Source organism: Mustela lutreola, chromosome 8, assembly GCF_030435805.1.
Source record: "Mustela lutreola isolate mMusLut2 chromosome 8, mMusLut2.pri, whole genome shotgun sequence".
Taxonomy (NCBI): domain Eukaryota; kingdom Metazoa; phylum Chordata; class Mammalia; order Carnivora; family Mustelidae; genus Mustela; species Mustela lutreola.
The window spans coordinates 78,379,263-78,404,924 of NC_081297.1; the positions used below are offsets into that span (position 1 = coordinate 78,379,263).

The 25,662-nt window shown below is 38.4% G+C and overlaps 1 protein-coding gene across 12 annotated transcripts in view; it reads right to left on the reverse strand.

Annotated features, from left to right (window-relative positions):
• ABCC9 (ATP binding cassette subfamily C member 9) overlaps positions 1–25,662 on the reverse strand; it is a 158,150-nt gene that overhangs the window by 93,118 nt on the left and 39,370 nt on the right. For all 12 annotated transcript variants that reach the window (XM_059185727.1, XM_059185722.1, XM_059185716.1 and 9 more), the window contains 3 exons: positions 16,214–16,376; positions 11,201–11,241; positions 10,188–10,330 (listed from right to left, as the gene is read on the reverse strand). In XM_059185727.1, the coding sequence (XP_059041710.1) occupies positions 10,188–10,330; positions 11,201–11,241; positions 16,214–16,376 (347 nt within the window). The remainder of the gene's footprint in view (positions 1–10,187; positions 10,331–11,200; positions 11,242–16,213; positions 16,377–25,662) is intronic.

Consider the following 25,662-nt stretch of genomic DNA (forward strand, 5'->3'; position numbering starts at 1 on the left):
TGACAAAGAGAAAATCCTGAAAGCAGCCCGGGAAAAGAAGTCTGTAACATACAATGGTAAAAATATTAGATTGGCAGCTGACTTATCCACAGAGACCTGGCAGGCCAGAAAGAGCTGGCATGATATTTTCAGAGCACTAAACGAGAAAAACATGCAGCCAAGAATACTATATCCAGCTAGGCTATCATTGAAAATAGAAGGAGAGATTAAAAGCTTCCAGGACAAACAACAACTGAAAGAATTTGCAAACACCAAACCAGCTCTACAGGAAATATTGAAAGGGGTCCTCTAAGCAAAGAGAGAGCCTACAAGTGGTAGATCAGAAAGGAACAGAGACCATATACAGTAACAGTCACCTTACAGGCAATACAATGGCACTAAATTCATATCTCTCAATAGTTACCCTGAATGTTAATGGGCTAAATGCCCCTGTCAAAAGACACAAGGTATCAGAATGGATAAAAAAACAAAACCCATCTATATGTTGCCTCCAAGAAACACATTTTAAGCCCGAAGACACCTCCAGATTTAAAGTGAGGGGGTGGAAAAGAATTTACCATGCTAATGGACATCAGAAGAAAGCAGGAGTGGCAATCCTATATCAGATCAATTAGATTTTAAGCCAAAGACTATAATAAGAGATGAGAAAGGACACTATATCATACTCAAAGGGTCTGTCCAACAAGAAGATTTAACAATTTTAAATATCTATGCCCCCAATGTGGGAGCAGCCAACTATATAAACCAATTAATAACAAAATCAAAGAAACACATCAACAATAATACAATAATAGTAGGGGACTTTAACACTCCCCTCACTGAAATGGACAGGTCATCCAAGCAAAAGATCAGCAAGGAAATAAAGGCCTTAAACGACACACTGGACCAGATGGACATCACAGATATATTCAGAATATTTCATCCCAAAGCAACAGAATACACATTCTTCTCTAGTGCACATGGAACATTCTCCAGAATAGATCACATCCTCGGTCCTAAATCAGGACTCAACCAGTATCAAAAGATTGGGATCATTCCCTGCATATTTTCAGACCACAATGCTCTAAAGCTAGAACTCAACCACAAAAGGAAGTTTGGAAAGAACCCAAATACATGGAGACTAAACAGCATCCTTCTAAAGAATGAATGGGTCAACCTGGAAATTAAAGAAGAATTGAAAAAAATCATGGAAACAAATGATAATGAAAATACTACGGTTCAAAATCTGTGGGACACAGCAACGGCAGTCCTGAGAGGAAAATATATAGCGGTACAAGCCTTTCTCAAGAAACAAGAAAGGTCTCAGGTACACAACCTAACCCTACACCTAAAGGAGCTGGAGAAAGAACAAGAAAGAAACCCTAATCCCAGCAGGAGAAGAGAAATCATAAAGATCAGAGCAGAAATCAATGAAATAGAAACCAAAAAAACAATAGAACAAATCAACGAAACTAGGAGCTGGTTCTTTGAAAGAATTAATAAAATTGATAAACCCCTGGCCCGACTTATCAAAAAGAAAAGAGAAAGGACCCAAAATAAATAAAATCATGAATGAAAGAGGAGAGATCACAACTAACACCAAAGAAATACAAACTATTATAAGAACATACTATGAGCAACTCTACGGCAATAAATTTGACAATCTGGAAGAAATGGATGCATTCCTAGAAACATATAAACTACCACAACTGAGCCAGGAAGAAATAGAAAGCCTGAACAGACCCATAACCAGTAAGGAGATTGAAACAGTCATTAAAAATCTCCAAACAAACAAAAGCCCAGGGCCAGACGGCTTCCCAGGGGAATTCTACCAAACATTTAAAGAAGAACTAATTCCTATTCTCCTAAAACTGTTCCAAAAAATAGAAATGGAAGGAAAACTTCCAAACTCATTTTATGAGGCCAGCATCACCTTGATCCCAAAACCAGACAAGGATCCCACCAAAAAAGAGAGCTATAGACCAATATCCTTGATGAACACAGATGCGAAAATACTCAACAAAATACTAGCCAATAGGATTCAACAGTACATTAAAAGGATTATTCACCACGACCAAGTGGGATTTATTCCAGGGCTGCAAGGTTGGTTCAACATCCGCAAATCAGTCAATGTGATACAACACATCAATAAAAGAAAGAACAAGAACCATATGATACTCTCAATAGATGCTGAAAAAGCATTTGACAAAGTACAACATCCATTCCTGATCAAAACTCTTCAAAGTGTAGGGATAGAGGGCACATACCTCAATATCATCAAAGCCATCTATGAAAAACCCACCGCAAATATCATTCTCAATGGAGAAAAACTGAAAGCTTTTCCGCTAAGGTCAGGAACACGGCAGGGATGTCCATTATCACCACTGCTATTCAACATAGTACTAGAGGTCCTAGCCTCAGCAATCAGACAACAAAAGGAAATTAAAGGCATCCAAATCGGCAAAGAAGAAGTCAAATTATCACTCTTCGCAGATGATATGATACTATATGTGGAAAACCCAAAAGACTCCACTCCAAAACTGCTAGAACTTATACAGGAATTCAGTAAAGTGTCAGGATATAAAATCAATGCACAGAAATCAGTTGCATTTCTCTACACCAACAGCAAGACAGAAGAAAGAGATATTAAGGAGTCAATCCCATTTACAATTGCATCCAAAACCATAAGATACCTAGGAATAAACCTAACCAAAGAGACACAGAATCTATACTCAGAAAACTATAAAGTACTCATGAAAGAAATTGAGGAAGACACAAAGAAATGGAAAAATGTTCCATGCTCCTGGATTGGAAGAATAAATATTGTGAAAATGTCTATGCTACCTAAAGCAATCTACACATTTAATGCAATTCCTATCAAAGTACCATCCATCTTTTTCAAAGAAATGGAACAAATAATGCTAAAATTTATATGGAACCAGAAAAGACCTCGAATAGCCAAAGGGATATTGAAAAAGAAAGCCAACGTTGGTGGCATCACAATTCCGGACTTCAGGCTCTATTACAAAGCTGTCATCATCAAGACAGCATGGTACTGGCACAAAAACAGACCCATAGATCAATGGAACAGAATAGAGAGCCCAGAAATAGACCCTCAACTCTATGGTCAACTAATCTTCGACAAAGCAGGAAAGAATGTCCAATGGAAAAAAGACAGCCTTTTCAATAAATGGTGCTGGGAAAATTGGACAGCCACATGCAGAAAAATGAAATTGGACCATTCCCTTACACCACACACAAAAATAGACTCAAAATGGATGAAGGACCTCAATGTACGAAAGGAATCCATCAAAATCCTTGAGGAGAACACGGGCAGCAACCTCTTCGACCTCTGCCGCAGCAACATCTTCCTAGGAACAACGCAAAAGGCAAGGGAAGCAAGGGAACAAATGAACTACTGGGATTTCATCAAGATCAAAAGCTTTTGCACAGCAAAGGAAACAGTTCACAAAATCAAAAGACAACTGACAGAATGGGAGAAGATATTTGCAAACGACATATCAGATAAAGGACTAGTGTCCAGAATCTATAAAGAACTTAGCAAACTCAACACCCAAAGAACAAATAATCCAATCAAGAAATGGGCAGAGGACATGAACAGACATTTCTGCAAAGAAGACTTCCAGATGGCCAACAGACACATGAAAAAGTGCTCCATATCACTCGGCATCAGGGAAATACAAATCAAAACCACAATGAGATATCACCTCACACCAGTCAGAATGGCTAAAATCAACAAGTCAGGAAATGACAGATGCTGGCGAGGATGAGGAGAAAGGGGAAACCTCGTACACTGTTGGTGGGAATGCAAGCTGGTGCAGCCACTCTGGAAAACAGCATGGAGGTTCCTCAAAATGTTGAAAATAGAACTGCCCTATGACCCAGCAATTGCACTATTGGGTATTTACCCTAAAGATACAAATGTAGTGATCCAAAGGGGCACATGCACCCGAATGTTTATAGCAGCAATGTCCACAATAGCCAAACTATGGAAAGAACCTAGATGTCCATCAACAGATGAATGGATCAAGAAGAGGTGGTATATATACACAATGGAATACTATGCAGCCATCAAAAGAAATGAAATCTTGCCTTTTGCAACAACATGGATGGAACTAGAGCGTATCATGCTTAGCGAAATAAGTCAAGCAGAGAAAGACAACTATCATATGATCTCCCTGATATGAGGAAGTGGTGATACAACATGGAGGCTTAAGTGGGTAGAAGAAGAATAAATGAAACAAGATGGGATTGGGAGGGAGACAAACCATAAGTGACTCTTAATCTCACAAAACAAACTGAGGGTTGCTGGGGGGAAGGGGTTTGGGAGAAGGGGGTGGGATTATGGACATTGGGGAGGGTATGTGATTTGGTGAGTGCTGTGAAGTGTGTAAACCTGGTGATTCACAGACCTGTACCCCTGGGGATAAAAATATATGTTTATAAAAAATAAAAAATTAAAAAAATAAAATAAAATAAAATAAAAAATAATAAAAAATAAAAAAGTAAAAAAAAAAAAAAAAAAAGAAAGTGTTTTCCCTTTTTCTTCAACTGACTGAGTCCTACCTATTCTTTAAGATCTTATGAAGAAGCCACAGTAACTCTTTTCAATTTTCCCTTGACTGTCTACTTTCTCACTCAATAAACTTCAGTGACACTCAAATAACGGGCCATGGTATTCTACATAGAGCTCTGTAAATAGCATAATACACCATATCGTATTTATGATGTATTATGTTTCCCCTCCTGGTCTCTCCATCTAGACTGTAGGTTCCCCGTAGATTTCACTCTACCTTTCATCTTTGCAATTTCTAATACCTTGTAATGAACTCGAAGTATTAACAAGTGCATGTAGACCCACAGAAGATGTGTCTCTGAAGCACAGATGGAGATTAATAAAATGGGAGTAAATTAGCAAAATTGAAATCGGTAAAGTATCTAAAATATTTAGGCAATGAGTCAGGCACTGTTTATATACTGTCTCATTTAATTGTTTCAATTGCCATAAGCAGGTGCTACTGCAGTACTCACTTAGTAAGTAAGGTGCTGAGCTATAGAAACACAAAATGACATGCTGGAGGTTGGACAATGAGTACTCTAGGGCTGTACTAGGATTTGACAGCAGATGCATTTGATACCAACCAATTTTCTATCGTGCCTCCACCATCTTCCTAGGTTAGTGTTTTACTAATCTCCCAAGTGTTTGGATAATTCATATCAGTCTTCATATAGCTACATATGTTATTTTTTCACTTTTCAAGTTTCACTTTGGGTGTTTAGCTAAAGCTTGAGTACCTTGGACAGGTGCTATTATATTAATTAGGAATAAGTGACTGTTGCTGACAATTGTGTGCTTTTCTTGTAAGAACTATAACATTTTTTTGCAAACAGGGACCAGGTGGAAGTATGCATACTCTGTAATATCAGTAACAATTTATTTGATCAAAGGTAATTCTCCTGGACCAGCCAAGCATACAGTCCTTTGGGAGGTATATGAGAGAAAGGATATGAAGTTATTTTTTAACAAAGAAAGGGACTGGTTTTTACACATTTTACTCTTGGCAGATAACATCTTTGGACATAGATAATGCATTATACATCAAATACCAGAAACCTTCACTGAAATTATTTATAAAAGATACAACATATCAACTTACATTCTCCTCCGGAAAAGCAAAAACACATATTGTTTTCTTAGAAATAAAGCAAAGTGGAAAAGTGAAGCAAACATCCTGGAAAATCACTCTTACTCAGTATTTTAGTACTTTAGATAATAGTGATTTTTCCTACTTCTCCCCATTCCGTGACTCTGTTTTGCAAATGTAGACTGGATTATGATATAAAACGTCCAGAAAACTCAAATGGTGTGGGGTGTAGGGTTGCAACCTAAATCATATCTGCCTCTTTCTTCCATTTTTTATTATATATACATGGGGTCCCACCCACTGAGCACCACGAAGACCATTTTGGCTAACAAACTAAACATTTTAAAAAGAAAGTATAGAATTTTCACATAGGAAAGAATTTTACTGGCATGGAATTTTCCTCCTTAGAGAGGTTTGTAAGTCTCTTACAGGCATGTGTAATGCAAGTTTGGGAGTATGCTGCACCCCCTTCTAACCCACCAAATCTCTGATGCATTTAAGAGTGAAGCAAAGAACTTATCACTTCCACGGTCCTGAAGAAGAGGTTTCAAAATCAGCTCACCAAAGTCTCCAATTATAAACAGGCTGTTCAGCTTGTTGTGGGCCAACTGGCATCAAAGACTGATCACGGGTTCCCAGGCACAGAAGAAAATGCCAAACCAGTCAATACTGGGAAAAAGCTCATTTGGGTTCCCAGAACCAGCACACAGTGGGGAAAAGGCCTGGCTCCTCTGCTGACTGGTCATCTCTGTAGGACCCACAAATCTACCACTGAGACTCATTTTAAAGAAGCAAGTTTTTATAAGCTGATTCTATTCAGCCTATGGTTTGGGAAATCTGGAGCTGAGCCCTGAAAACAGACTGGTCTTTATCAAACTGGCAAGTGCCTTTCCCTGGGCCATAAAGAAAAAAGAGTGCTATGCAGAAATATACAGTGAACATTATCCACTCTCAACTTCACCAGCATTTACTGCAGCAGGATTGTATACTACGGAGGTGGAAGAGCACTCCTAGGTTTTCTTGGTGGTTTTTATTTTTTTCTTCCAAATAAACTCTTTAATCCCTTTTGATGTTTGGTAACCCCCTGACTTCAGAGAAGTTAGGTAGAACTTATCAACTGTTTCTTATCCCCACTTGAGATACAAAATCAAATTCCAATTAAAAATGAAACCATGAAAGGGACAGCTATTAAATGGAGAAAATGAAACTAAGGACCAAAATAGCAGACTTTGGCCATTCATCAATTTTATTGTTTGAAGTAGCTTCCCTTCCAGAGCACTGCCTAATTTGGAAGTGGCGCTACAAAAATCAGTCCATGTTCCGTACAATTCTTTTAAGAGGCAGAATGGTAAGAAAAGTCAGACGAGGCCAGAGGGTCTAATCCTTAAACTCCAACAGCTCCAGAATTGGTTATCTACAACATAACCTACAGAACAGGACTAAAACCATTCTGTGATATTATTAGAACCAAACAGAATTTCAGTTTATAATAAGATAATGGACATGCATCTTCCAGTTTTGGGGATTGAGCCATTGTTAAACCAATATAGAAAACTGTCCCAAACTGAAGACTCTGGTATTTTAAATGTCAAATACTAGTGTTCTTCGTAATACATAGCCATTGGGAAAATTAACTCCTCCTAAAAGACCTCACAAGAAAAAAAATTAATTAAAAAAAAAAAGCCCTTATAAGAAAATATTCAACATTGTTATCGGTGGCAACACCAAGCTCCATGTATTTAAGGCCTCCATTTTCCAATTTTCCTTAGTATTATAACATCTTGACATTTTTTTCAAAGGCCAAGCATTATGACTGTTTATGAAACATGCTGAGGTTTTATGTTTATCAGATCTTATACCATAAGCGAAATCTACTTGAAGACTTCCCTGTTCATAATAAAGTATCAGACACAGTAGACTGTGACACAAACAGCATTATATAATATAGCACAATAAATATTGGTAGCACACTTCTTTATTATAACACAAGAAAAATGGTAGGAAATGGTCATTATCCTATCACATCTATTTTTATTGTTGTGCATTGTAGGAAACTGTAAGTCTGAGACAAAGTATACACTGGTTAAAAAACTAGAGAAGCATATTTAAAATAAGCAAAATGTGGAGGGGTTTTGCAAAGTATTTCCATTGGCAGAAACCATGAGTCTTACTTAAATTTTTTCCTGGTTAAACTAAAATTAAAACAGTAAATATATGTTGATGGGAACATTGTCCATCACTATAGCTGCAAAGATAAACTGATACAGTTGTACTGGAAAATATTATGGCCATTTTCATTAAGAAAATCTTAAAAATTGGGGAGCCTGGGTGGCTCAGTCAGTTAAGTGTCCAACTCTTAGTTTCGGTTCAGGTTGTGATCAGGCCATCATGGGATGGAGCCCCACACAGGGCTGTGCATTCAGTGAAGAGTCTGCTTCAGATTCTCTCTCCCTCTCCCTCCTACTCACTTTCTCTCTCTATCCCAAATAAATAAAACCTTTAAAAAAATTTCAAATATGTGTATAATGTTTGACCTACCACTCTTTAAAAGCAACATAGCAATAAGAACCTTAATGAACCACAGGTTCATTAAGAACCTTAAAAATGGGGGTGCCTGGGTGGCTCAGTCCATTAAGTGTCTGCCTTTGGCTCAGGTCATGATCCCAGGGTCCTGGGACTGAGCCCCACATTGTGCTCCCTGCTCAGTGGAAAGACTACTTCTTCCTTTCCCTCTGCCTGCCGCTCTGCCCGCTTGTGCTATCTCTCTGTCAAATAAATAAATACAATCTTTAAAAAAAAAAAAGAACCTTAAAAATTCATACCATTCATACAATTGAGCGCGCACACACACACACACACACACACTAAAAAACAAACAAACAAAACAAACAAACAAACAAACCAAAAAACCCACAAAAAATCTAAATAATAAATGGGCAGAAGACATGAATAGACATTTCACCAAAGAAAAGCTACAGATGGCCAAACAGATACATGAAAAGATGCGCAACATCATTCATCATCAAGGAAATGCAAATTAAAACTACAATGCAGTACCACCTCACACCTGTCAGAATGCCTAAAATCAAAAACACAAGAAACAACAAGTATTGGCAAGGATTTGGAGAAAAGGGAAGCCTCATGCACTGTTGGTGGGACTGCAAACTGGTGCAGCCTGTGTGGAAGACAGTATGGAGTTTCCTCAAAAAATTAAAAATAGAACTACCCTACAATCCAGTAATTCCACTACTGGGTATTTACCCAAAGAATGCAAAAACACTAAGATATCGAAAGGATATATATGCTCCTATGTTTACTGCAGCGTTATTTACAACAGCCGAATGATGGAAACCAACCAAGTATCCATCAACAGATGAATTAATACAGAAGGTAAGGTTATAGAGATATATATAAGTGCTTATACACACACACACACACACACACACACTAGAATACTACTGAGCCATAGAAAAGAATGAAATCTCGCCATCTGCAACAACACGGTTGCAGCTAGAAAGTACAATGCTAAGTGAAATAAATCTGTCAGAAATAGATAAATACCATATAGCTTCACTCACATGTGGAATTTAAGAAACAAAACAGATAAACAAAGGGGGGAAAAAGAGGCAAACCAAGAAACACTCTTACTTCTAGAGAACAAACTGATAGTTACTGAAGGGAGGTGGGTGAGATAGGTGAAGGCGGTTAAGCGTACCCTTATCTTGGGGCACCTGGGTGGCTCAGTGGGTTAAAGCCTCTCCTTCGGCCCAGGTCATGATCCCAGGGTCCTGGGATCGAGCCCCACATCTGGCTCTCTGATCAGCAGGGAGTCTGCTTCCCTACCTCTCTCTCTGCCTGCCTCTCTGCCTACTTGTGACCTCTGTCTGTCAAATAAATAAAGAAAATCTTTAAAAAAAAAAAAAAAGAGTACCCTTATCTTAATGAGCACGGAGTAATGTACGGAATTGAATCAAATTGAATCACTGTATTATACACCTGAAACTAATATAACACTGAGTGTTAAATATACTGGAGTTAAAATCTAAAAATCAATAAATTTTTTAAAATGTGGAAACTGTTAGAACTAGTATCCCTACTTCCAAAAATCAGTCCTAAGAAAATAATCAGAGAAAAGTTTAAAAATATAAAAAGATGTTGATCTCAATGTTATTTATAGGTAGAAAATAGAAACACTCTAAGTGCCCAGTGAGGAGGTAATCATTAGAGTACAGTACTTTCAAACAATGGACTATTGCATATCCAATAAACATCCTGATCTTAAAGAGGGGGAAAAAGTAAAAACAATACGTGAAATAAGGAGTCAAAAGCTACAGAAACTCAAAATTTTTATTTCAGAATAATGATTATTTTCATTTAAAAATAATTGTAGAAGACTGAAAAGAAGCCTATTCAAATTTTAACAATGGTTATCTCTGGACTGATTTGAAAGTGTGTTTTTTTTAATACCTTCTCAAACTGACTACCACAAGCATAAATAATTTCTATAATCAAGCAAAGAATTCCAGACATTCCAGGGCATACCTTATGATGGCTTTGACTGCAAATCTGACCACTGTGGAGAGCAGGAACAACGGGGTGACCAGGATATGAAAGAGGGACAGGGAAGCAAAGGCCTCTGCAGGTTTTAGATTGTTCCCACTAGCATACGCATGGGTCACGAATGTCTGCGCAAAGAGAGAAGTTCTTTAGAGCAAGCTGGAGAAAGTTTCACAAACACTTACATTCAATTTTACAAACCTAACCTATTTTGCTACGCCAATACATCCATCCTAACTCTGAAAACAATTACTTCACCCAAATTACTCCCTAACAAAAAGATTTGTTATTGATAGTCTTTAATGGCTTACGTATCATCCTAGCAGTGAACTTGTAAGAAGGGCCGAGTAGAATCTGTTTACAGATTCGGAAATGGTCTTCTATCAGATTACTTAGTAGAGGGATAACTGTGAGGTGAACCTAGAGTTCTTAACAACCAATTAGGTTCTATCCAACCAATACTAAATTTTCTAAGAGAAAAAGAAGATGTTCCGTTGTTTTAGGGTCCCCGTTATGGATCTTTACTAAATGTGCCAACAATCGTGTTCCATGCACACGTACTAAATGTAATTCCAGTTTGTCATTTTAGTTTGAAATGTAATGTACTTTTCTGGTTGTTGAACTAGCACTCTCTTGATGTAAGAATGTCTGGGAACCAGATCATGAAGATTACAACAGTTAGTTCCCAACTACTATTCATTTTGCTCCCCAGGGCACACTTGGCAATGTCTGGGGAACGCTAACAGCATCCAATAGCCAGGGATGCTGCTACGCGTCCTCATGCAGAAGAGAGAACCTACCAACACAAAATTATCTGGGCCAAAAAGGCTTACAGTGTCACCGTGGAGAAACCCTGGATTAGAATTATTACAATGGGACTGCAAGAGAAAACTAGCAGAGGTGAAATAACATATATCACCACCCGTACATTCTTGCTCATAAATCATTTCTAAACACTGACTTAGTTCCATTTCTAAAAGCAAGAGAAAGTTTCTTACGGCAAGAACAGCTGCTATGGGAATTGCTGCATTCATGAAGACTGTGGAAAGAAATAAAATATGTTAGGTTCATTGAACTGTGAAATGTTTTCAGTAACTTTAATTAATCATCTATTATTACTTTAACTTTCCTTAAAGACAGAGAGGACCAAGTGCATTAAATAACATTTTGTACAGTGTCCACAAACAGTGCCCTGTTGGTATTTCCTTGTTTAAAGTCATAGGAGTTCCCCACATTAGTCTGAATCAAAAAATACTTCTCTTTTTTAACAGGGTTTTTAAAAAAATATTTTATTTATTTACTTGAGAGAGAGCACGAGCATGAGGGGGGTGAAGGGCAGAGGGAGAAGCAGACTCCCCACTGTGAAGGGAGACCAATTTGGGGCTCGATTCAGGCCTGAGCTGAAGGAAGACGCTTCACTGACTGAGCCACCTAGGTACCCCAGAAAATACTCTATCTTACAGAAAAATTATTTTTTATGAACTGTTACAAACTACAAAATTCAGATGAAATACTCCTTTAATGATACAAATAATTAGAATCCATTCAAATGTGCCTTCCTGAGAGTGCCTTCCAGCTTATATTTCACTTGGTCCACTAAGCTAACTTAAATATATGAAAACTGAGTTATTATGGTGCATAAAAACAAGAATTTGACTTCCAAAAGTGACATTTATTTCCAGTTATAGACCTTTTGTTTAGCAAAACCCCTCCATCTCCTGAGCCCTCTGCTTGTCTGAATGTCTCTTTAGGAACATACTGCACTCATATTTGATGAGATGATATGTATAATTGAAACAAGGAAAATTCATCTTTTAGGCTAAAATACTAACATTTAGAGGTTGTAGGAAAATTAAAAAGCCAAGTTGATGACTTGTAGTTATATTTTTCATAAACCACAGAGTTCTAGGAACTGAGCAGTAAAAGAGTACATGAATTGGTGACATAGTGAAAGCTAGAACCCGCTTTCCTTGACATGCAGGAGAGAGTTCATCCAAAAACCAACGTCAGTCCTCATGACCCACTCTCGTGAATTACCCTCATCACTGTACACAAAATCAGATCGTGCTTTTGTGGATCCATACATGGCTTGGTTATCAAATCCAAATTCTTGTACAAGACTGGGAATCCAAACACCGCCCTGAGTTTCCTAACAGCACAGATGAGGAGTTATGTTTCTACCTCCATCTTCTTTCTGTGGCTATTGTCATCCTGTTCTTCAAGTCCATTTTTTCATTTCCCCTCATCATTATTTATCATTCATTTTATAGTCCACGTCTTTGAATGAGTAATTTCCCCTTGATGAGGAAGAACAAAAACAACTGCTATTTGTATGGAAACCATTTCTACAGCAATCTGCACCAGGTAAATGTAGCAGGTACTGTTCCTATACCATTACAAAGATGAATCTTCAGGTCACACAGCTGGGATACAAACCAATGCAGTCAGGCCTCTCAGACCGCTTGGCACCACCTTGCTCTGAACTAACATGTCACAAGCACTGAGGTGTGATAAGAGAGCTTTACATACATTCTCATATATTTTTTTAAAATATTATTTATTTATTTGAGAGAGAGGAGAGAGAGACAGAGACAGAGAGAGAGAATGAGAGGGGAGTGGGTCAGAGGGAGAAGCAGACTCCCACTGAGCAGAGAACCCGATTCGGGACTCCATCCTGGGACTCCAGGATCATGACCTGAGCTGAAGGCAGTTGCTTAACCAACTGAGCTACCCACTCAACCACATTCTCACATTTAATAACCTTAACTGCCCTACACAATAATGAGCAAGCAGCTTGCAAGATTCCAAACTAGGAGGTCATACAGCTTGGATTTAAACCTAGACCTTTCTGGTCTCAAAGCTCTTTGCTCTTGGGGTAACTGGGTGGCTCAGTCGTTGTGTCTGCCCTGAGCTTAGGTCATGATCCTAGGATCCTGGGATCAAGCCCCACATCAGGCTGTTTGCTCAGTGGGGAGTCTGCTTCTCTCTCCCTCTGCCCCTCCCCCTGCTCGTGCTCTCTCTCCCTCTCTCTGTTTCTCCATCAAATAAATAAATAAATATGTTGGGTTGTTTTTTTTTTTTTTTTTTAAAGCTGTATGTTCTTTTCACTTCCCCATATAAGACTCTATCAAAGCAAAGACAAAAAAATATAGTACTGGTTTTTTGCCTTTTACCAATGGATTAAATCTATAAATAGTATACAACCATTTGGCAATGGAAAGTAGGAAATTAATAAAATTTCTCTTCCCCCCAGATATTATCTCAAATGGCAAGAATACGGATTCATAAAAGCAGAGATGAATCTTCAGTTCTACTAGTAAGTGTCCTGTTTCTTTGCTTTTCAATATTTCCAGATACCACTGACTGAGCACTTTTATGTTTCAGGTACTTTTCTAGACAGTTGACACACATAATTTTATTTAATTTCTGAAGATGCTCTTAATATTTCCCAGCTTCCTGATGAGAAAACTGAGACTGCCCCCAATACTAACCAAGATTGTAGAGCTGACAAGTTGTTGAGGCAGGATATCATTTTAGGTCAGCTTGCCCTCTAAGACTCAATAATAAGCACTCTGTTATACAACTGACTTTTTCCTTTAATTATTTTTTATTTTCTTGTGGTGCTCTACAAATCCTATTTACAAAATGTGTGTGTGTGTGTGTGTGTGTGTGTGTATTTGTGTTTTAAGTGGGCTCCATGTTTGGGCATGGAGCCCAATGCAGTGCTTGAACTCATGACCCTGAGATCAAGACCTGAGCTGAGAACAAGAGTCAGGTGCTTAACCAACTGAGCAACCCAGGTGCCCCTATTTATAAAATTCACTGCCTCATTTGATTCTCACAATATATCTGTGATAATGATTTATTATTATTACACCAATTTTTAGATGAGGAAAGTGATGGTTGGAGGTTAGTAAGCACTAGACCATTTACCAGATGCTTTATATGACATAATGACTATGAAGCATTTGATGTCATGCCTGGAATAGAATCAACAACCCAAATCAACATTTGTATCATTCATTATTTTAATCTTTACTACAGTCCTACATGATAGAAATCACCTCATGTTACAGATGAAGAAATTGGCGCTTGGAGGATATAAGTAATTTGGTCAAGGCCGCACTGCCAAAAAGTGGCAGAGTTGGGATTTATAGCCAGTTCTACGCAACTCCCACAGTTCAAGCTCTTAATCACCAAGAACGCTGTACATAACCATATCATAAATCTTACAAATGGTCCAACTGGGAATTTTATACCATTGGCTCAAGAATTCCCACTGCCTATCATAAGCATCTGACTCTGTATTTTTACTTTCATTATTTCTTGTTTTTCTTTCCTGTTATCCTCTGTCCTCCCTTCTTTTGTATCTGACTTTCAAAAACCCATCCAAATTTCATGTCTGGAGACAGACAAACTGGATTAACAACCCACCCGTGCCATTTAGTAGGTTGATGATTTAAATGAGAATCAAGTTACTTAAGCTCTCTCCACCTCAATCTTTTAATATCTAAAATGAAATTAATAGTAGAATCTAAATCATTGGGATGCTGGGAGGATTAAATGGGATTATATGTGTAAAGCCACTTAGGGCAAAAATTGGCTTAGTATCTCAACTTTTTTTTATTGTTATTTTTTCTGGCTTCATCCATCCTTTCCATGAGTATTTCAGTCCACTGCAGAGAGAAATATACATTCCCCTGCCAGGGTCACCAGATTAGAGTACTGTTATATAAACAAGTGGATATCAATCCTTCCATCTTCTAGCATTTTGATGTCATATTAGCAGTGGTGCAGAGCTGGAAGAGAAATCTCCTTCCCATTTCATTTCTAATTCATCAGGCATTAGGGCTAGAATAAATGAGCTATACAAACCAAATATTTTCTCTAAATCTATTTCACACAAGAAGTATTTATAATCTCTAAGAATTAAAGTAGTTTAGAATTCAAGAGGAAATAATATATTAACTTCCAGCATTTTAATTTGTTTGAAGCCTTGGGAACAATAGAGATAAACAAAACTGACATACAAACCAGATCAAATGTTGGTGGGAGTAGTTTGGCCAAGTTTGTAAGAATTGTACTAACATAAGCTTAATTTTTCTTGAGAGTACTCCGTGTCACTATGGGGGAATAACAATAATTTTGTTAACAGCTGCTCTATAAAAATTAGAGTTGAAGATAAGAGTGCTCCATATTTAAAAGTTCTTGAAAATGTATTGGAAAAGAGGATTTTATGTGAATATAACTTGACTTCTTTCACTCAGAAGTGCTGACATTTCTTCTTCTCAATTTTCAATAATAGCATTTTAAGTATAATCTTCAAGAAAATATAATATCATAAGCTCCCAGATAAACAGGTAAGACAATTGCAGATAATTTTTGAGGCTTTTGGGGGATAAGAAGGTCAATAGCCTGGGTTTCTCAGTGGGTTAAAGCCTCTGCCTTGGGCTCAGGTCATGATCCCAGGGTCCTGGGATCAAGCCCCACATCAGACTCTCTGCTCAAGGGGGAGCCTGCTTCCTCCTCTCTCTCTTCCTGCCTCTCTGCCTACTTGTGATCTCTGTCTGTCAAAGAAATAAATAAAATCTTAAAAAGAAAAAAAAAAAAAAGAAGGTCAATAGCAATACAGTCCAATCAACTTAAGTAAACGAAACTGTTACTGAAAACCCACTATTCGTCCCAATGGTAACTAATACTATGGTTTCAATCACAGGTACTACGCTCATCACCATCCCCAATTTACAGACGAAGAAACAAAGGATTTCAGATGCAAAGTAACATGACAAAAGCACACATCCTCAAAGAAAACAAATTTAGGTCAACCTGACTAAGCCTATGCTAACCCTGTTTTTTAAATTTAAATAGGCTCAGATGGCTAATGGCTATTGGGCAGCACATAAGTAGAGAATGAATGGATTTCCTCAGATGAGTAGAATGTTTCAGGGGTCATAACCTAAAGTAAATAGGCCACATGTTTTTTGGTGGTCCTTAGAGCAAGGGCAACTTACTAGAGAGTGATGTATAAAGTGCAAAGGTTTTGAGACTGGATAGTTCTTTCATTCTTGTTTCTTCTACACTTTTGCAAAAGATGTGTTCCCAGGCATACAACTTTAGAAGTTTGATGCCTTTCAATATTTCATTTGTTTTCTTCAGTCTCTCCGTAGAATAATCCTATAAAACAAAAATAAGAAAAACAATGCACACTGCATCCAAGTGAATCAAAGAGGTGGAACTCTGTATGTACGAGACAGGGATGAATCAGATCTTGATCTCTGCCTGGCTCCACCACTGATTGTGACTTTGAGATCCCCTGGGGGTGGGGGCCTGGGTGAGGGTGGGGGAAGGAAAACTCTCTATGCCTCTGCCTCCAACTCTAAAGTGAAAAGTTGAATGAAATGGCCTCAAATATCTTTCCACCTAAAAACTCTTATGTTTCTGTTGCTTTGGGTTAAATAAAAGCAGTTTCTTAAAGTATCAGATGATTTCCTTGAATCAGGTCTGCAAATAGTATATATAGACATTTAGGGAAATGACACAGAGACTTCCAGTGGCTCCTCCCAACATCTAACTCATTTTATTCTCTCCTCAGCACTATCACTCATACTTAGAAAACAATTAATGTAAGGAAAATTAGTTTGCTTCTTATTTGGGAATGTGAGGGTTGTGTATGTTCACAAGGCAGGTGTTCATGTTGTATCTTCATAATACAGTTACTGAAACCAAGGTTTTTACCTTTAACTTCAAGAGATTTCTACATACCTCTTCATAAGCTCTTGTTTAAAGCCTAAACTAGATTTACTCATTACTGAGAGTTTGGATTAACTGTAAAGAAATTTTTTACAAACGGCACAATTTATTCAACTGCTGCAACCTCTACCACCGCCAAGTATTAAAATGATCAGTAAGGTACATTATATCCAATGAACTATCAAAAGGAGCAGGCAAGTGGCCCAAAGGCGATAGGAGGAAGCAAAAGTAGCAAATGGCTTGGCTTTTATTCATCTTCTGGTCTTTACAGGGTCTTAGATGCCTATCAGATGATTGTTGCATGAGTAAATGAATACAGTATGATGAGCTCAATGAAAGACAGATGTTTGAGGATAGTCATGTCTCCACTTTGTGCCTCTCTTCCTCACCTCTCTGTATTCATGCCCTAAAGTAAAGATGGACGGTTAGCTAAGAGAAACAATGAGTAGCCTCACTAGGAGCAGCAGAAAAACAAGTGACAGAAACCACCTGCATGACACACAATTTGCTTGTCACAGCAGAAACCAACTTGGGAAACACTTCCATCAGTGGCAGCATCCCTACATTTTATGCCTGATTCACAGACAGACTCTCTCATATTTAATCAAACTTTATTTCTAAACATCCTGTCAACAATTTTATTATTTGCAAATATTTCTTTAAAAGAAGCCAATTCTTAGTCCAATAAAATGGTTTTATGACATGCTGAAGCCAGAAAGGGTCAATCATTGGCTTTGCTTGCTTGCCAAGCTGACCATGAACATATTTAGCCAGAGCAGTGGCCACTGAAATACTTGAGTGTAACTCCATAGATCATCTCATGGCTTGATTCGACTCGAGGGAAATTTAACTTCAGAAGCAACAAACCTGATGCTTTATTCATTCTTTGAACCATTTATCCCATGTCAACAATTAACATCCAATGGACTCAAAATACACTCAGGTATATTCTCTAGACAGGTGATCTAGAAAATGATCCATGCCTCATCACCCATGGCACTTAAAAACATCAGGAATTGTGCCTCTGGTATTTTGAGTCTGAGATGATCAAATCATAAATTTCAAATCCACTTTTAAAACAAGTGGATTTTGTTGTTGTTGTTGATTGTTTCCTTTGCTATGCAGAAGCTTTTTATCAAAGAGGCAACCCAAGGAATGGGAGAAGGTATTCACAAATGACACTAGAGACAAAGGGCTGATATCCAAGATCTATAAAGAATTCCTCAAACTCAACCCCCCAAAACCGGATATTGTCAAATATGGGCAGAAGACATAAACAGACACTTCTCCAAAGAAAACATTCAAATGGCTAACAGACACATGAAAAGATGTTCATCATCATTAGCCATCAGAGAAATTCAAATAAAAAACACAATGAGATACCACCTTATACCAGTTAGAAAGGCCAAAACTAACAAGTCAAGAAACAACAAGTGTTGGAGAGGATGTAGAGAAAGGGGAAACCTCTTACACTGTTGGTGTGAATGCAAGTTGGTGCAGTCACTTTGGAAAACAATGTGGAGACTCCTCAAGAAATTAAAAATAGAGTTACCTATGACCCTGCAATTGCACTACTGGGTATTTACCCCAAAGATATGGATGTAGTAAAAAGAAGGGCCATCTATACCTCAATGTTTGTAGCAGCAATGGCTACAGTCATCAAACTGTGGAAAGAGCCAAGATGCCCTTCAACAGACAAATGAATAAAGAAGATATGGTCGATATATACCATGGAGTATTATGCCTCCATCAGAAAGGATGAATACCCAATTTTTCTATCAACATGGACAGGACTAGAGGAGATTCTACTGAGTGAAATAAGTCAAGTAGAGAGAGTCAATTATTATATGGTTTCACTTACTTGTGGAGCATAAGAAATAACATGGGGGACATTCACAGAAGGAAAGGAAAAGTGAATTGGGGGAAATCGGAGGGGGAGATGAACCATGAGAGACTGTGGACTCTGAGAAACAAACTGATTTTGGAGCGAAGCAGATGAGGGGATGTGTGAGTCTGGTGGAGGTATTAAGGAAGGCATGTATTACATGGAGCACTAAGTGTGGTACCTAAACAATGAAACTTGGAACACTAAAAAAATAAAATAAAATTTTTAAAAAAGACTCCACCCCCAAACTACTAGAACTCATACAGCAATTCAGCAACATGGCAGGATACAAAGTCAATGTACAGAAATCAGTGGCTTACTTATACACTAACAATGAAAATACAGAAAGGGAAATTAGAGAATCTATTCCATTTACTATAGCACCAAGAACCATAAGATACCTGGGAATAAACCTAACCAAAGAGGTAAAGGATCTGTCCTTGAAGAACTACAGAACACTCATGAAAGAAACTGAAGAAGACACAAAAAGATGGAAGACCATTCCATGCTCTTGGATCGGAAGAATAAACATTGTTAAAATGTCTATACTGCCTAGAGCAATCTATACTTTTAATGCCATTTCGATCAAAATTCCACCGGTATTCTTCAAAGAGCTGGAGCAAATAATCCAAAAATTGATATGGAATCAGAAGAGACCCCGAATCGCTAAGGAAATGTTGAAAAACAAATATAAAACTGGGGGCATCACGTTACCTGATTTCAAGCTTTATAACAAAGCTGTGATCACCAAGACAGCTTGGTACTGGCATAAAAACAGACGCATAGACCAGTGGAACAGAGTAGAGAGCCCAGATATGGACCCTCAACTCTATGGTCAATTAATCGTCGACAAAACAGGATAAAATATACAATGGAAAAAAGACAGTCTCAATAAATGGTGCTGGGAAAACTGGACAGCTATATGTAGAAGAATGAAACTCAACCATTCTCTTACACCGTACACAAAGATAAACTCAAAATGGATAAAAGACCTCAACGTGAGACAGGAATCCATCAGAATCCTAGAGGAGAACATAGACAGTAACCTCTTCGATATCAGCCACAGCAACTTCTTTCAAGATACGTCTCCAAAGGCAAAGGAAACAAAAGCGAAAATAAACTTTTGGGACTTCATCAAAATCAAAAGGTTCTGCACAGCCAAGGAAACAGTCAACAAAAGAAAGAGGCAACCCACGGAATGGGAGAAGATATTTGCAAATGACAGTACAAACAAAAGGTTGATATCCAGGATCTATAATGAACTCCTCAAACTCAACACACACAAAATAGGCAATCATATCACAAAATGGCCAGAAGATATGAACAGACACTTCTCCAATCAAGACATACAAATGGCTATCAGACACATGAAAACATGTTCATCATCACTAGCCCTCAGGGAGATTCAAATTAAAACCACATTGAGATATCACCTTATACCAGTTAGAATGGCCAAAATTAACAAGACAGGAAATAACATGTGTTGGAGGGGATGTGGAGAAAGGGGAACCCTCTTACAGTGTTGGTGGGAATGCAAGTTGGTGCAGCCTCTTTGGAGAACAGTGTGGAGATTTCTCAAGAAATTAAAAATAGATCTTCCCTATGACGCTGCAATTGCACTCCTGGGTATTTACCCCAAAGATACAGATGTCGTGAAAAGAAGGGCCATCTGTACCCCAATGTTTATAGCAGCAATGGCCACAGTCGCCAAACTATGGAAAGAACCAAGATGCCCTTCAACGGATGAATGGATAAGGAAAATGTGGTCCATATACACTATGGAGTATTATGCCTCCATCAGAAAGGATGAATACCCAACTTTTGTAGCAACATGGACAGGACTGGAAGAGATTATGCTGAGTGAAATAAGCAAGCAGAGAGAGTCAATTATCATATGGTTTCACTTATTTGGGGAGCATAACAAATAGCATGGAAGACATGGGGAGTTAGAGAGGAGAAGGGAGTTGTGGTAAATTGGAAGGGGAGGTGAATCATGAGAGACTATGGACTATGAAAAACAATCTGAGGGGTTTGAAGTGGTTGGGGGGTGGGAGGTTGGGGTACCAGGTGGTGGGTATTATAGAGGGCACGGATTGCATGGAGCACTGGGTGTGGTGAAAAAGTAATGAATACTGTTATGCTGAAAATAAATAAATTAATTAAAATTTAAAAAAAAAGAGTGACATTACTTCTAGAGCACTGGGTGTTATATGCAACTGATGAATCACTGAAATCTACCTCTGAAACTAATACACTATATGTTAATTAACTGATCTTAAATAAAATAAAATTTTAAAAATTTCTTAAACAAGTGTTTTTTTTGTTTTGTTTTGTTTTGTTTTTTTTTGCAACACAGAAAACACAAATTTGCTGCCTAAGGATTGAAATAAAATGTATCAATTTCCAAATTATTCTGAGTGGCGTGTATTCATTTCCCATTATTTTAAAAATAAAACAGCTTAGGGGGAGGAGTCAAGATGGCGGAGAAGTAGCAGGCTGAGACTACTTCAGCTAGCCGGAGATCAGCTAGATAGCTTATCTAAAGATTGCAAACACCTGAAAATCCATCGGCAGATCGAAGAGAAGAAGAACAGCAATTCTGGAAACAGAAAAACAACCACTTTCTGAAAGGTAGGACCGGCGGAGAAGTGAATCCAAAGCGACGGGAAGATAGACCCCGGTAGAAGGGGCCAGCTCCCGGCTAGCGGAGGAGCAACAGAGCACAAAATCAGGACTTTTAAAAGTCTGTTCCGCTGAGGGACATCGCTCCAGAGGCTACCCGGGGCAAAGCCCACACGGGGTCAGCGTGGCCTCAGGTCCCGCAGGGTCACAGAAGAATCGGGGGTGTCTGAGTGTCGCAGAGCTTGCGGGTATTGGAACAGGAAAGCCGGCTACAGAGACAGAGCTGACAGTAAGACTACAGCTCGGTGTTACCTTGAACCGGTCGCAGGCTCGGTGAGCTCGGAGCGCGGCCGGAGGTCAGGCAGACGGGAGTAACTGGGTGCTGTTCTCTGAGGGCGCACTGAGGAGTGGGGCCCTGGGCTCTCGGCTCCTCCGGGCCGGAGACCAGGAGGCCGCCATTTGTATTCCCATCCTCCGGAACTCTATGGAAAGCGCTCAGGGAACAAAAGCTCCTGAAAGCAAACCCGAGCAGATTACTCAGCCCGGCCCCTGGTAAGGGTGGTGCAATTCCGCCTGGGGCAAAGACACTTGAGAATCACTACAACAGGCCCCTCCCCCAGAAGATCAACAAGAAATTCAGCCGAGACCAAGTTCACCTACCAAAGAGTGCGGTTTCAATACCAAGGAGAGCAGCAGAATTCCAGAGGAGGAGAAAGCAAAGCACGGAGCTCATGGCTTTTTCCCTGTGATTTTTTTAGTCTTGCAGTTAATTTAATTCTTTTCTTTTTCATTTTTTGTTTTTTTTCTCGCCTTCTGGTAAAATTTTTTTTTTAACTTTTACCTTTTTTTTTTTTAACATTTTTTAACTAGTTTATCTAATACATATATTTTTTCTTTTTTATATTTTTCTTATTTGTTTTCTTTTTTTAATTCTTTTCTTTTCCATTTTTTTCTTTATTCTTTTTTTTTTCTCTTTCTTCCTTTTTGAACCTCTTTTTATCCCCTTTCTCCCCCCTCACCATTTGGGATCTCTTCTAATTTGGTTAAAGCATATTTTCCTGGGGTTGTTGCCACCCTTTTAGTATTTTACTTGCTCCTTCATATACTCTTATCTGGACAAAATGACAAGACGGAAAAATTCAACACACAAAAAAAGAACAAGAGGCAGTACCGAAGGCTAGGGACCTAATCAATACAGACATTGGTAATATGTCAGATCAAGAGTTCAGAATGACAATTCTCAAGGTTCTAGCCGGGCTCGAAAATGGCATGGAAGATATTAGAGAAACCCTCTCGAGAGATATAAAAGCCCTTTCTGGAGAAGTAAAAGAACTAAAACTAACCAAGTTGAAATCAAAAAAGCTATTAATGAGGTGGAATCAAAAATGGAGGCTCACACTGCTAGGGTAAATGAGGCAGAAGAAAGAATTAGTGATATAGAAGACCAAATGACAGAGAATAAAGAAGCTGAGCAAAAGAGGGACAAACAGCTACTGGACCACGAGGGGAGAATTTGAGAGATAAGTGACACCATAAGACGAAACAACATTAGAATAATTGGGAATCCAGAAGAAGAAGAAAGAGAGAGGGGAGCAGAAGGTATACTGGAGAGAATTATTGGGGAGAATTTCCTCAATATGGCAAAGGGAACGAGCATCAAAATTCAGGAGGTTCAGAGAACGCCCCTCAAAATCAATAAGAATAGGCCCACACCCCGTCACCTAATAGTAAAATTTACAAGTCTCAGTGACAAAGAGAAAATCCTGAAAGCAGCCCGGGAAAAGAAGTCTGTAACATACAATGGTAAAAATATTAGATTGGCAACTGACTTATCCACAGAGACCTGGCAGGCCAGAAAGAGCTGGCATGATATTTTCAGAGCACTAAACGAGAAAAACATGCAGCCAAGAATACTATATCCAGCTAGGCTATCATTGAAAATAGAAGGAGAGATTAAAAGCTTCCAGGACAAACAAAAACTGAAAGAATTTGCAAACACCAAACCAGCTCTACAGGAAATATTGAAAGGGGTCCTCTAAGCAAAGAGAGAGCCTACAAGTGGTAGATCAGAAAGGAACAGAGACCGTATACAGTAACAGTCACCTTACAGGCAATACAATGGCACTAAATTCATATCTCTCAATAGTTACTCTGAATGTTAATGGGCTAAATGCCCCTGTCAAAAGACACAAGGTATCAGAATGGATAAAAAAACAAAACCCATCTATATGTTGCCTCCAAGAAACACATTTTAAGCCCGAAGACACCTCCAGATTTAAAGTGAGGGGGTGGAAAAGAATTTACCATGCTAATGGACATCAGAAGAAAGCAGGAGTGGCAATCCTTATATCAGATCAATTAGATTTTAAGCCAAAGACTATAATAAGAGATGAGGAAGGACACTATATCATACTCAAAGGGTCTGTCCAACAAGAAGATTTAACAATTTTAAATATCTATGCCCCCAACGTGGAGCAGCCAACTATATAAACCAATTAATAACAAAATCAAAGAAAACACATCAACAATAATACAATAATAGTAGGGGACTTTAACACTCCCCTCACTGAAATGGACAGATCATCCAAGCAAAAGATCAGCAAGGAAATAAAGGCCTTAAACGACCCACTGGACCAGATGGACATCACAGACATATTCAGAACATTTCATCCCAAAGCAACAGAATACACATTCTTCTCTAGTGCACATGGAACATTCTTCAGAATAGATCACATCCTCGGTCCTAAATCAGGACTCAACCAGTATCAAAAGATTGGGATCATTCCCTGCATATTTTCAGACCACAATGCTCTAAAGCTAGAACTCAACCACAAAAGGAAGTTTGAAAATAACCCAAATACATGGATACTAAACAGCATCCTTCTAAGGAATGAATGGGTCAACCGGGAAATTAAAGAAGAATTGAAAAAAATCATGGAAACAAATGATAATGAAAATACAATGGTTCTAAATCTGTGGGACACAACAAAGGCAGTCCTGAGAGGAAAATATATAGCGGTACAAGCCTTTCTCAAGAAACAAGAAAGGTCTCAGGTACACAACCTAACCCTACACCTAAAGGAGCTGGAGAAAGAACAAGAAATAAAACCTAAGCCCAGCAGGAGAAGAGAAATCATAAAGATCAGAGCAGAAATCAATGAAGTAGAAACCAAAAAAACAATAGAACAAATCAACGAAACTAGGAGCTGGTTCTTTGAAAGAATTGATAAAATTGATAAACCCCTGGCCCGACTTATCAAAAAGAAAAGAGAAAGGATCCAAATAAATAAAATCATGAATGAAAGAGGAGAGATCACAACTAACACCAAAGAAATACAAACTATCATAAGAACATACTATGAGCAACTCTATGCCAATAAATTTGACAATCTGGAAGAAATGGATGCATTCCTAGAAACATATAAACTACCACAACTGAGCCAGGAAGAAATAGAAAGCCTGAACAGACCCATAACCAGTAAGGAGATTGAAACAGTCATTAAAAATCTCCAAACAAACAAAAGCCCAGGGCCAGACGGCTTCCTGGGGGAATTCTACCAAACATTTAAGAAGAACTAATTCCTATTCTTCTGAAACTGTTCCAAAAAATAGAAATGGAAGGAAAACTTCCAAATTCATTTTATGAGGCCAGCATCACCTTGATCCCAAAACCAGACAAGGATCCCATCAAAAAAGAGAGCTATAGACCAATATCCTTGATGAACACAGATGCGAAAATACTCAACAAAATACTAGCCAATAGGATTCAACAGTACATTAAAAGGATTATTCACCATGACCAAGTGGGATTTATTCCAGGGCTGCAAGGTTGGTTCAACATCCGCAAATCAGTCAATGTGATACAACACATCAATAAAAGAAAGAACAAGAACCATATGATACTCTCAATAGATGCTGAAAAAGCATTTGACAAAGTACAGCATCCCTTCCTGATCAAAACTCTTCAAAGTGTAGGGATAGAGGGCACATACCTCAATATCATCAAAGCCATCTATGAAAAACCCACCACAAATATCATTCTCAATGGAGAAAAACTGAAAGCTTTTCCGCTAAGGTCAGGAACACGGCAGGGATGTCCATTATCACCACTGCTATTCAACATAGTACTAGAGGTCCTAGCCTCAGCAATCAGACAACAAAAGGAAATTAAAGGCATCCAAATCGGCAAAGAAGAAGTCAAAT